The following is a 14,690-nucleotide window of genomic DNA, read 5'->3' on the forward strand; positions in this document are numbered from 1 at the left end:
TAGTTTTCAACAAGTCACTCAGGTAATAAACTGCTCCATAGAATAAACAATCAAATTAGGTTCCTTTGACAGGAGAGCTCCAGAGGTCAATATTTGAGATCTGTCCCTACCATAGCTGGTCTTCTCCCAGCAAGCCTACAGTTAAACCTGTATGTCCAACCAATCTAACAATCTCTTCCCAATTACCTTTCACCACAACCTCCACTGCTTTTGTGAGTACCCTTAGGCTTTAACTTTTCTACACTCTGTTGTTAATAAAATCGGTTCCTTAGGGAAGTGATTAGGAGCTGTTTTATGGCCCACTTCTCACTATAGGCAAAATCTCTGAGCTATAGCTATGAAGTTGGGAGGGTAGACAATGACTTACTTCTCTCTGAGAGGCACCCCATCTTCAGAAGATGAGTATCTGGTAGGTGTGGGAGGTTGCGTAGTAGTTGCTGGTGTTTTTGACTTGCCTCTATTAGTGTGGAACTACTTACCTTACATGCCAGAGCCAGAGTAAGGGTAAGGGCAATTGGGCTCTCTGTATTCTCAGCAGCACTGTGCCCTAAGTAGAGCCTTCATCTCAGAAGTAAGGTCTGGGCAAAAAGAGGCAGCCGCTACCCACTCAGTCACACTTGACCAGCAAAAGGTGATGGAGGCAGGATGAAGAATGCTCTCACCCTGCTCTTCCCTGGAAGATAGCCTTCCAAGTGGGAGCTGTGGGGAGAGGAAACCCCATTTTCTTCATGGTACCAATCTGGAGTTACCATCTTGCTCAGCTGAGAGAAGGGAGGGAAAAAACTCTTGGTTCAAATACCACAGATTCTTTACAAAATTTTAGTAAATTTCTTTGAATAAATGTTTAATTGCTGTATGTCCTTTAGAACATTTGCACAGACTTTAATTTAAAAAAAAATAGTAACTGTAACCAATTTTGCTGTGGAAGGGGGTGGGTCCACAAAGCTCACGCCATCCATGCTGTAAGTCTCTCTCAGCCAATGAACACACTCAAGACTCTCCGAAAATCCCCTTCATGTTCATAACAAAGTCCAAATTCCTACTAAGCTCTACAAAGTTCCACACGATCTAGTTTTACACTTCACTGGATCTCATACTTGAGCACTTTCTGTTTACTTTATTCACTCTGCTCTAATCTCTGTCCTAAAAAAGGTGGTCTTCCGGAGGGAGGAACTTTCTGTTCCCTGTGGAAAGCACTTTCTTCACATTTCTCCACAAACAAGTTCTTCCTCAGTTCATTCAGATCTCTCCTCAAATGTCACTTCAAGACATTCTCTAAAACAGTACCTGCCATTCACTCTTTATCCATGTATTCTGCTTTGATACTCTTCAAAGCACCTAAATTTACTTAACTATGTATTTTCCTATTTGCTAAGAGTCTGTTTCCCCCATTTGATTAAAAGCTCTAAGAGGGCAGGGGGCTCTGCTTGTCTTATTTGCTACTGTATCCCTAGTATCTAGAACAGTATTTGGCACAAAGTCAATACTCAATAAATACTTGAATAGACATAAACAGGAACCGAAATATTTTTAAAGCTACTTACATTTTAAATGACATTAACAGGTAATCTGTTTTTACTTGTATACACAGAGTATGTAACAGAGTATGGGAAAAGACATAATAGTGATCTATTTGGCTGAGAAAATATAAACAAGCAGAAATGAACAAAAGCCAGGAATTTTAAGTTCTGTTTTAGTAATTCTAAAACGTATTTTTATAAATAGCATAGCTGACCTGTCACTGCCTTTACACTACATACACCAGGTCCAAAAGAAACAATGGGAACGTGAAAACTCAATGGGAACGTGAAAACTCAATGGGAACGTGAAAACAACTAAAATAACATATGTTTATACTATGATCACTAGTTTTTACTGTCAGGGATATCAGAAGATTTAAAAGCTAATCAAGTTGAAAATCCTTAATCAGATATAAATTTGTCACTATCACTAATTATAAATAAAACTCTTTAGCATTAAAAAAAAAGGATATTATTTCCATGTTCTCAGTTTCACTCCATATACCTTTCTATTAAGGCCAAGTTTTGCTTTAGCAAGGCTAAGCAAAAGAAACTTAGGTTATGTCGTTTTACCTTGAGTCCTGTTTTCTCGTCATCACTCCCGTTATTTGTAGATGGTGTCTCATCTCCTTGCCTGGAAACCAAGACAAAATCTTCACTATTAAGAGTAGACACAGAGTCTGAGGAGACACTGATTTTTCCAACAGAAGCCTTGTCATCCATGACTCAAGAATGAAGCTCAACTCATGAATGATTAAATATTTTAAAAATGCCTGAAAAACAAAAACCATAAAGATACTTATATAGAATGTTTGCCAGATATTCAATTATGTTCTAAGTTTTACAAAATACATATGGAAAAACTTAAAAAAAAAAATTCCAAAATCTTTTCCAAAGACTTTCACTACTTACAGCTTTTTATTCCAGATATAAGGGAATTTGATGAAATTCAGGGCCAAGGTACTTCAGATTTTGAAAAAATAAAACATTTTCCCTTGAGAATAACTCTGCCTACCTACACTGATTTCTTTGGCATATGTTGTGTAACTCTATTCTTTTTAGAGAAAAATTATGAAGTACTAATCTTGTCTTCTATCCTTTAATTTGTAAAGCTGTACAAATGAAAATGAAAGCACTTAGGACAGTAACTAAGGTTTTCCTAACATTGCTGATACTTATACTAACATGTTTTACAAAACAAAATTTCATGTTAACCCCAAAGAAAAATAAATTCAAGGCAAGGTAAGCATAAATTTTAGAGCAGGAAAATACCTTACATAGCAAGAAATCAGAAGTCTATTAAAAACTCAATATTCCCATCCCAAAGTTTCTTAGAACTCAACTCAATATGAACATTACCAATAAAAGAGTTTCACGCCAAAACTTTCCAGCAAGAAGTATAAAAATGTGTTACTTATGAAAAGCCATTCCATTATTTGTTGACTCATGGAATACTCAATAAGTCAAGTCACCAAACTCAATTTATCTACCATTTAAAAACCTGGTTCTTGGGGAATTCCCTGGTAGTCCAGTGGTTAACAATCCGCCTCCTAATGCAGGGGATGTGGGTTCAATCCTTCATCTGGGAACTAAGATCCCGCATGCCACAGGGCAACTAGGCCTGCATGCCTCAATCACCAAGCCTGCACGCTCGAGCGTGCCGCAACTACAGAGCCTGTGTGCCCAATGAAAGATCCCACGTGCTGCAACAAAAATCTCGCTGCAACTGAGACCCAATGCAGCCAAATAAATTAATTTTTAAAAATTCCTTAAAAAAAAGAGAAAGAAAAAAGGAAAACCTGGTTCTGCATATTTTGTGGCAATGTTCCCATTTGGCTGCCGAAACAACAGAACAAACGACACAACATTATACTCAGCCAGCTTTAACCAATAAACAAAAGTTCCTCTAAAAAAAAAAAAGTTGCTCTCGCTGTACGCTCATCTTGTACCTTAAAGAGGTAAAGTTTCTGAGAATCTGTTTAGTCTCTCCAATTAAGACGTCCTCAGAGAATGGAATGGAGGACATGAGGTTGGGGGGGCGGGGGGTGAAGGGGAAGCTGGGATGAAGTGAGAGAGTAGCAATGACACATATATACTATCAAGTGTAAAACAGACAGCTAGTGGGAAGCTGCTGTATAACAAAGGGAGATCAACTCGATGATGGATGATGCCTTAGAGGGCCAGGATAGGGAAGGTGGGAGGGGATGTGGGGATATATGTATAAATACAGCTGACTCACTCTGGTGTACATCAAAAACTGGCAGAAGAGTGTAAAGCAATTATATTCCAATAAAGAGCTAAAAAATAAAAAATAAGGATAATAATGCCAACCACAGAGTTGAAAAGGGAATTAGAGGAGATATGTATAAAGCAATGAGCAAATGGATAAGCACTCAGGGAAAGAGAGTTGCTATTATTAATAGAGATTCACTATATTTAATATATTTACCAAATAACCTGTTCCGGCAAAAAAAAAAAAAAAAAAGTCTTGATCTCTCCTTTGGATTTACTGAGCATATACCATATGCCAAGCACTATTTTTCCCTCAAAGGCTAACATCAAGATAAACACCTGGCAGCAAGAATTACACAATCCCTGAATACTATGGTTGGAAGAAAACTTCGAAATTATTAATACTGTTAAACAGATAAGGAAATGGCAACCCCAAGAGATGCAGGGTCATTTAATCAGGCATAACTAAAGCTCAAACACTGGACTCCCCGCTGCTTTCTATTTAAACTAATTTCCTTGCTTAAAGGCTCAACACTTCATATGACTAAATCTAAATGCATAGTGTAGTATTCAGAGATGCTTCAAATGTACTATTGAAAACCTTTTTTAAAACGTAGTTCTGCTTCATCCATGCAGTGAATACTTACCAAGTGTCTAGTTTATAAAGAATAGAATATGCTAAACAAGAAAAATTAGATTCTTGACCAAAAGGAGTTTATAATTCTGTAGAGAACAGAGGCAAATTGAACAGATTAATAGGTAATGATTAAGGGTAAAGAAAACTATGGAAACATGTTGAAAGAGTTAAAAAATATACTAGAGGAGGTTATGTCTTTGCTGAGGATATATATTTTAATACCTTGAGGTATCTCTCCTCAGAGGATTCTCTTTCCTAAAGTGCTTCCTCCTTTTCCAAGTAGCCTGCCCATTCTCTCCCCAGAGTCAAATACACTGCCTGCCTTGTTTCTGTTTCCACAGCAGTTTACATTATTTTTTACAGTACCTATTATGTTGTGTTACAATTTGATGTTGAGTCCCTCAAATTTAATATTCACATATCTATTTCACAGATTAGGAAACTGAGGCTTAGAGAGATGATGTAACTTGTTCAAGGTAATGGCTGTAATTTAACTGGTTAGAAGCAAAGCCAAAAACTGAACCAACATATCTATGATTCCAGAAGCTAAGCTCTTTCCATTAGATTGTGATGCTTTGCCAATGCTACAAATTTGGGCCTGCTTCCAAAACACTCACTATCAGATAAAGGAGTTTCTTTTTTAGAACTTGTACTTTAGGTAAGGTTTTCATGCTTAGTCTTTTTTCCATCTTTTAAAATGTTACTAACAGTAAGACAGCAGAGGGCCTCAGAAAGTTCTCTAAAGCTATGCTCTACAAGACACTGACAATTTTCTACAATATTCTAGACTCAAAACAATATACTCTGGTATTTACACTATGGAACTGAGAAGATCTGGCAGGCTCAGAGTTCAACTTATTTTCTTTGAGGAGGTGACAGGAAAATACACTTTATAAGATACTTTACTACTATTTGTTTTGGCACCTGAAAGTAACTGAATCACTCAGTGGGAATGAGATTTAACAAAACACTATGCAGTACACAAAAGGTTATATAATAAGACTCCCCTTCTCCGGCCTCCATGTGCACAAGTGAAGAGGGAGTCCATGAGCTCCAAGGGTTCTGGATAAGAACCACACCTTCCCTGGCCTCCACAATAAAGAGGTGCCCCAGAACTTGGTATACTCCTGGCAAAATTCTAGAGTATTCACAACCTCTGTGTTGAGACCATAAGAACTAATTTTGTTGTTTTTAATCCCTACTTATACCAGTTACCACAAGAAGCCCCCTACTCTAATCCTAATGCTCATGGACAATAAAATGCAAACTTCCTCCCCCAAATACCCTGCACTGCCATCCCTCTTTCTACTTTTCTCCATACCATCTATCACCATTTGACACATTTTCCATTTTAATCATTTGTTTTTAAGTATCACATAAGCATAAGGGCAGGGATTTTTGTCTGTTTCATTAGCTGCTATATCCATAACAAGTGGAAGAATGACTGGCACATAGTAGGTGCGCAAATATTTGTTAAAGAAATAGGATAAATGGCAAATAAAGACAGAAAAGAACAAGAACCACCCAATGAAAAAGCAAGAGCAGCTTTTATAGACTGACAGTAAGAACAGAAGTCATATGTGTGATGGTGAAGCACACAATTAAGAGAAAAAAATCCAAGTTAGTATGCTGGTTCTACTACTTAATAATAGTGTAAGCTTGGTCACACCAAGCCTCAGTTTCCATAAATGAAAATGGTGTACTATCTACCTCATATGACCATTATAAAAATTACTAAGGAATAGATATATGCATATCCAGGAGCCAACTGCTATTGAAGGACTGTCAAGAGCCTTGATCATGGCCAGTTCTTATCCATTTCACTCTCTTCATTAACTGGAGAGTGAACCTAACTTGGAATTTTAAAAGAATTAACAAGTATCAACTGATTTTTGATAATTCAATTTAGGAAACACAATATTAGTGCAAAAATATGTAACATTCCTAGATCCATATTCTAATTTATTTATACCTAAATAAATGTAAAGGAATACTTTGACTCTTTGTATAATACTTTACAGATCACTAAAATGTATACATCCTTTATCTCATTTTATCATCCTAACAATTCTGTAAGGTAGACAGAGTAAAGATTTTTATTCCATTTTAAATAAAATAATATATATATGAACACTCTGGTATCTGGTCGGCACTCACAGTTCGTCTCCTTCTTTTACATAAGTGATGCGCCTAGACCCCTACAGCATGTCCAGTTAACCAACAGAGCCAGGCTGGTGAATGCCCGTTCAGAGACGTTTCATTCTATCTCCTTTAATAAGTCAAGTAACTTAAAAGGACAGGTAATTTTGTTTAATTATGCAACCTCATGCATCTAAACTAAAGGTTCAGTTATGTTATATTCCACTCTGTACCTTAAGTGACAATTCTATGCTCAACTATGCACTTCTGCAAATATCATGGTAAATAATGGACCTCAATCTTATTGAATGAAGATTCATTTTCATTCTCAATCTCCTCTTAAAACTATAAACCCAGACCCACCTCCTAGAGTAATGGAAATAAAAACAAAAATAAATTAGTGGGACCTAATGAAACTTCAAAGCTTTTGCACAGCAAAGGAAACTATAAGCAAGATGAAAACACAACCCTCAGAATGGGAGAAGATATTTGTAAACGAATCAACAAAGGATTAATCTCCAAAATACATAAACAGTTCATCCAGCTCAATATCAAAAAAACAAATAACCCAATCAAAAAATGGACAGAAGATCTAAACAGGCATTTCTCCAAAGAAGACATAAAGATGGATAAGAGGCACATAAAAAGCTGCTCAACATCACTAATTATTAGAGAAATGCAAATCAAAATTACAGTGAGGTATCACCTCACACCAGTTAGAATGGACATCATCAGAAAATCTACAAACAGTAAATGCTGAAGAGGGTGTGGAGAAAAGGGAACCCTCTTGCACTGTTGGTGGGAATGTAAATTGATACAGTCACCGTGGAGAACAGTATGGAGGTTCCTTGCAAAACTAAAAATAGAATTATCGTATGACCCAGCAATCCCACTACTGGGCATATACCCAGAGAAAACCATAATTCAAAAAGACACATGCACCCCAACATTCAATGAAGCACTATTTACAACAGCCAAGTCATGGAAGCAATCTAAATGTCCATCAACAGATGAATGGATAAAGATGTGGTATATATATACAATGGAATATTACTCAGCTGTAAAAAGGAACGAAATTGGGACATTTGTAGAGATATGGACGGACCTAGGGACTGCCATACAGAGTGCAGTAAGTCAGAAAAAGAAAAACAAATATTGCATATTAACGCATGTATGCAGAATCTAGAAAAATGGTACAGATCAATCGGTTTGCAAGGCAGAAACAGAGAAACATGTAGAGAACAAACAAGTGCAGAAGGGGGTGGGAGTGGTTGGGATGGGATAAATTGGGGGGATGGGATAAATTGGGAGCCTGGGATTGCCATATATACATAATTAATAAGAAAAAAATTTCAAATTATAAAAAAAAAACAACCCAAAACAATAACTATAAACCCAGCTAAAGGAAAGTAAAATGGAAAAGAACTAGCCATGATAAAGGCTCTTTTGACAGTTCTTCAAAAGCAGTCAGCTCCTGGATAATCAGTGTTTACGTTTTTAAAACCTGAACTTTTTTTGGACAGAATACCATTAGATATATTTGCACTGTTCCTAACATCATTCAGAGCAGTAACATAAGCAATGAACTTGCAGTGGCACGGATTTGCTAATGTGCAATTAGTAGAGGAAAAAATTACCTCCCAATAAGTGACCCACCAAACTTGATAAAAGAGGTGTGAGTGATACTTCTAATTGATCTTGACATGTTTGAGACAAGTAAAATGTGCAAGTTCCCAGCCACTAGTCCGCAATCTGGTTCATCTTTATTTCCTTGGTTTTCCTGAAACTCACCCTGAAGGAGTAGTATTAACTCCTCCTCCACTTCAATGGGACTGTCCACTCTTACTGAGCAGCCCCTCTCAAAATCTGGCTCCCCTAACGCTCACCAGGCCTCACTGAACATCCTCTTTTAAGAGCTGAATTCAAACCTTGTCTATGTGACCCTGGGTACCTTAACACTCTCTGAGTATCCGTTCAAAAAGGAAATATATATATATTATATCTCTATATATAATATATATATAAACAAATAAAAATCAACTATACAAAATTTTAAAACCCAAGCAATTCTTTTCAGTTCTCCCCTTACTTCTATCAGCCGAAATAAATGAAAATACTGATCATTTACCTATTGTGAAACTCTTATCTTTTTGCTTCCATTCCACCTCTGGTAACTTTTCTCAGCTATCTTCCTGTCCTCCTTCTTGTTCCGTACTTTTCCCTAGCTGTCTCAGTACCTCATGGGTTATGACTTTTTTTTTGTATGCTGATGATACTATAGCCCTGTTTTTCTCCCTAATTTCATGTGGGTGTCTGTGTTTTGTTTTGTTTTTTCTATTCAGTATTGTCTGATATGGGCCAGGCACTAGGTAGAGTGTTATGGAGAGGAAAGGTACTCTTTACATTTGACAGGCTTACAGTAGAGAAAATGGACAAGTAAATAAGTAATTATATCCCACTACTGGGCATATACCCAGAGAAAACCATAATTCAAAAAGACACATGCACCCCAACGTTCACTGAAGCACTATTTACAACAGCCAGGTCATGGAAGCAACCTAAATGTCCATCAACAGATGAATGGATGTAAGGCCAGACCCTATAAAACTCCTAGAGGAAAACATAGGCAGAAGACTCTATGACATACATCAAAGCAAGATCCTTTTTGACCCACCTCCTAGAATCATGGGAATAAAATCAAGAATAAACAAATGGGACCTAATGAAACCTAAAAGCTTTTGCACAGCGAAAGAAACCATAAACAAGACAAGAAGACAACCCTCAGAATGAGAGAAAATACTTGCCAACAAAGCAATGGACAAAGGATTAATCTCCAAAATATACAGGCAGCTCATGCAGCTTAATACCAAAAAAGCAAATAACCCAATCCACAGATGGGTGGAAGACCTAAATAGACATTTCTCCAAAGAAGACATACAGATGGCCAACAAACACATGAAAAGATGCTCAACATCACTAATCATTTGAGAAATGCAAGTTAAAGCCACAATGAGGTATCACCTCACACTGGTCAGAATGGCCATCATCAAAAAATCTAGAAACAATAAATGTTGGAGGGGGTGTGGAGAAAAGGGAACTCTCCTGCACTGTTGGTGGGAATGTAAATTGGCACAGCCACTATGGAAAACAGTTTGGGAGGTTCCTTAAAAACTAAAAATAGAACTACCATATGACCCAGTAATCCCACTCCTGGGCATATACCCAAAGGAAACCATAATCCAAAAAGAAACATGTACCATAATGTTTATTGCAGCACTATTTACAATAGCCAGGACATGGAAGCAACCTAAATGCTCATCAACAGATGAATGGATAAAGAAGCCGTGGCACATATATACAATGGGATATTACTCAGCCATAAAAAGGGATGAAACAGAGTTATATGTAATGAGGTGGAAAGACCTAAAGTCTGTCATACAGAGTGAAGTAAGTCAGAAAGAGAAAAACAAATACTGTATGCTAACTCATATATACAGAATCTAAAAAAAAAAAAAAAAATTGGTACTGATGAACCTAGTGACAGGGCAAGAATAAGGATGCAGATGCAGAGAATGGACTGGAGGGGGGCGAAGGGGAAGCTGGGAAGAAGTGAGAGAGTAGCATAGCCATATATACACTACCAACTGTAAAATACATAGCTAGTGGGAAGCTGCTGTACGACAAAGGGAGATCAACTTGATGATGGGTGATGCCTTAGAGGGCCAGGACAGGGAGGGTAGGAGGGAGTCACGGGAGGGAGGGGATATGGGGATATATGTATAAATATAGCTGATTCACTTTGGTGTACCTCAGAAGCTGGTACAAGAGTGTAAAGCAATTATATTCCAATAAAGAGCTAAAAAATAAATAAATAAATAAGAAAAAAGGGTAGTTATATTAAAAAAAACAGATGAATGGATAAAGAAGATATGGTAGGGCTTCCTAGGTGGCGCAGTGGTTGAGAATCCGCCTGCCAATGCAGGGGACACGGGTTTGATCCCTGCTCCAGGAAGATCCCACATGCTGCAGAGCAACTAAGCCTGTGTGCCTAAAAAAAAAACAACAAAACAAACAAACAAGAAGAAATGGTACATATATATGCAATGGAACATTACTCAGCTGCAAAAAAGGAATGAAACTGGTACATTTGTAGAGACATGGATGGACCTAGAGACTCATACAGAGTGAAGTAAGTCAGAAAAAGAAAAACAAATATCATATATTAATGCATATATGCAGAATCTAGAAAATGGTACAAATCAACTGGTTTGCAAGGCAGAAATAGAGACACGGATGTACATAACAAACATATGAACATGAAGGGCGGAAAGCGCAGGGGGGTTGGGGTGGGATGAATTGGGAGATTGAGATTGCCATATATACATTACTAATAAGAAAATAATATCAAACTGTATGCTTCAAACATATGCAGTTTACTCTATGTCAATTGTATCTCAATAAAGGCCTTTAAAAAAAGTAATTACAATATAGTGCTTAGTGTAACAGAGGTATGCAAATAGTGTTATAAGAATACACAGGCAGGATCTGCTACATGTTAGCTATGCCCATCTCAAAATCAACTCCACATGTCCAAAGCAGACCCCATCTCCACATAAGCATATTCTTCCTCATAGCTTCCTTATCAGTAGTTAATAACCACTGATCCAAGGAGAAATGTCCCCCAAGTCCGACTCCATTTCTCATTCTCCCTTGGGATTCTAATGGATTTCAGTTTCAAAACATACCCCAAATCTATTCCTTCTTTGCCATCTTTCATGTCACTGACTTTTGAGTATTTCATTCTCTTTCAACTTAGCTAGAATGTAAATCTCCCTTTCTAGACTCTCTCTAGTCATTATCAAGGCTTCACTGTTAATTTCTAAAAATTCAAATTTTGTCGTATATTCCAGCCCATCCTTTGATTGCTCCTGAATGAAAACAGAAACAAATCCAAACTCTGTATATCATTAGTTCTTAAAAATCTGGAGCCAATCTATCATTCTAATCTTATCTCCTTCTATCACATCGTACCAGACAACTCACCAAATATGTCATGAATTTTTATTCTTTCAAGCTTTTGCTCATGCTGTGACTTCCTTTCCCCAATTAGTCCTCCCACCAGCAACCTTGTGATACAATCAAATATTCAACCTCCTCTTTTCCCTTCTTTCCCTCTAGTGCTCCTAAGGCTTTTGTTTGCGTGCTTTTTATTTCTATCACAGAATTACAGCATTTATCACACAGTAAAATGTTATACCTCTTGTCTCCTATTGATCATTCATTCCAGAAACAATTACTTAGTATAACCACCACGGTAAATACTGGAAATACAACGAGCAAACATAGTCCCTTTGAACTACTTGTGAACAAGGATGTTAGGTTTTATTCATATTATCTTCATATCCTTGCTTATGGCAGTCCTCAATAAATTTGATTGGATGACATACTCTTTCATCAGTGTTTAAGTGATAGGGTCTATGTAATGTGAGATGGACAAATGACAAATATGATAAACTACAAGCGTGTCTCGGGATGTGGATGTGAATGACAACTGGAATAAAGAGACTCAAAAAGAACCACCCTTGAGTGTGCCTGACTGACTCTTCATCAAGTTTCCAACTGTGAAAACTACTTAAACAACACTGAGCCACCAAATCTATTTTGGATTTCCTTTGGACCAAATCACTCTCTTATCACTTCCCTCCCAATCCTTATCATTTCTGTTGCTCAACCAGTGAAAATATGAGTACAGCTTTAGGGAATCTGAAGGAGGATACTTACGTCATCTTGCTAAATCTAAAGACAGAACAATACTTAGCAGTTCCTGAGTATCAATCATATGCCCAACATGGTACTTACGAGCTTTATAGGCATTATTACTAATCTTTATATTCACCTTGCCAGAAAGGTATAAACTTCATATGGCAAACAAACTGAGGCTTAGAATGGTGCAATAACTTGCTTAAGTTCACAGAGACAATTGTAGAACTTGATCCAAACCCAGGTATCTAGGTGCTCTTGTCCTTTTCAGGAATGCATCTCTCCTCCCTGGTGTTCCTCTCACCATTCTCTCCCCATTCCAATCCATACTCTATGCTGCTCCCAGCTGTATCCTTCTAAAACACAGATCTGGTAAGATTACTCTCCATTCAGAAAAAGACGTATCAGGAAGTAGCAAGAGAGTCAAGTCTCAAAGATGCTACAGCAGGCCAGTTCTTGTGGGGTTGCAGCTCTTTAAATAAAGAACTACAAAGAAGTTATTTTTTTTTAATCATTCAATATTAATCTTAGCTTTTTTCTTTTTTCCTGGCTTTGGTTTCCCTGCATTGGTTTTCATATGAACTTCTCACAGCCTATCCCTGCCCTGGGAAGGGTGGGACAAATCTAACAAAGCTCAGTGGAAAATCATCCCATCTTTAGAAAAATAAATTCCTTTCCACCACTACTAATTGCTAAACAATAGCTGTGTCTTTAAGTCTGACTTTGAATTTGGGGGATGTTTCTTTGAATTATTTTAATGAGCTAAGAGAACCATATTAATTTAAGCCTTTTGAATAATTTCAGCTTAGCTTTAAAAACCAAAAAGAAAATAAAACTTGATCACCTTGGGCCTACAGCACATAAAGGCAAGAAAAACCATCTTATCTAAAAGTCACTTTTAGGCAAATTTTAACCCATAATGCCTGTGACAATTAACTTCTTTAAACTATGAAGTGACTTTCACTTCAACTGCAGATGAACTATAAAAGATACCTTAATTATAGGAATATAGTAACTCATAAGACAAAAGTTGTTTAATTTTTAAAAAGATTTTAAAAGTTTCAATCTTTAAAAACTGTGGTTAAATGTACATAAACTTCACCATTTTAACCATTTTTAAGTGTATAGTTCGGTGGCTTTAATATATTCACATTGTTGTGAAACCATCACCACCACCCATCTCTAGAACTTTTTCATCTTCCCCAACTGAAACTCTGTACCTATTAAATTTCAATTCCTATTCCCCCAGGCAACCACCATTCTACTTTCTGTCTCTATGAATCTGACTATTCTAGGTACCTTATATAAGTAGTGGAATCATATGGTATTTGTACTTTTATGTCTGGCTTATTTCACTTAGCATAATGTCTTCTAAGTTCAGCTATGTTGCAGCATGTGTCAGAATTTCCTTCCTTTTTAAGGTCAGATCGCATTCCATGGTATGTCTATACCACCTTTTGTTTATCCATTCACCAGTCAATAAAATTCCTAAAAGCCTAAGTGTTACTTTATAGGATCTTTAGGATAAAACTCACAAATCAATACAGAAAAGTGCCTAAAGACAACGGCCAATGTTTTCAGAGTTACTTTTCATTTTCTCAACGACTAATCAAGCTTTATTAATATTTTTTAAAGAGTCTGGTATTATATTGAAAAACCAACTGGAATTTGAATTCCTTAGTCCTTTTTGATTTGACTTGGACAATGTTATAGCTTCAGTTTTCTCACACATAAAATGAGGGGACCAAACCCTTTCTACTCTTTTGTGAATGACAAATCCAGGAAAGGGGTGGGGGGCAGGAATGTCAGTTGTTTCCCAGTCCTAATCCATGATGTAAGCACAATTAGTTCCATTTTTACAAATGAAGGAACTGAGAATCAATCATTAAGTATCTTACCTTCAGTCATATATTAAGTAAGTTCAAGACTTGGGATATCTATATTTTTCTGATTCCAAACTTCACTCTTCCCTCCATATCTTGATACAGTTCATGAAAGGTACAAAAAGTAAGAAGTGGGGATGAACTGCACACAAAACAATTTATTTAACTCTGTGTTGATTATCTGAGTGCAATACTGTTGACACCTGAAAAAAATAAACCATATAAGTGCTTTTCCCATGTTCCTTTGGCTATTTCAGGGAACAGCACTTTAGTTTTTTCCAGAACTCTAGGTATGCTGGCTTTATGCCCCTTCAATACACTATCTCTGTAGCTAAATATTTAAATTATTTGGATGCCCCTGCCACAACAGAAACCCACCTTTGGGAACACTGGGAGAGTTAGTTAATGTTAATGTACTAGCCAAAAGGTTCGTTTGGGTTTTTTGTAAGATGTTATGGGAAAACCCGAACGAACTTTTTGGCCAACCCAATACTACTCATTCACAAGGTCAGATATTTC

At 36.9% G+C, this 14,690-nt stretch overlaps 1 protein-coding gene across 5 annotated transcripts in view; it reads right to left on the reverse strand.

Annotated features, from left to right (window-relative positions):
• RABGAP1 (RAB GTPase activating protein 1) overlaps positions 1 to 14,690 on the reverse strand; it is a 169,929-nt gene that overhangs the window by 135,598 nt on the left and 19,641 nt on the right. For 4 of the 5 annotated variants that reach the window (XR_009051204.1, XM_057720393.1, XM_057720394.1 and 1 more), the window contains exon 2: positions 2,094 to 2,293. Coding sequence is in view for 3 of the 5 variants with exons in the window: in XM_057720393.1 (XP_057576376.1) it covers positions 2,094 to 2,243 (150 nt within the window). In the remaining 2 variants the exon portion in view is untranslated. The remainder of the gene's footprint in view (positions 1 to 2,093; positions 2,294 to 14,690) is intronic. The other variant, XM_057720395.1, reaches the window with a different exon arrangement.

This window comes from Hippopotamus amphibius, chromosome 2 (assembly GCF_030028045.1).
Source record: "Hippopotamus amphibius kiboko isolate mHipAmp2 chromosome 2, mHipAmp2.hap2, whole genome shotgun sequence".
NCBI lineage: Eukaryota > Metazoa > Chordata > Mammalia > Artiodactyla > Hippopotamidae > Hippopotamus > Hippopotamus amphibius.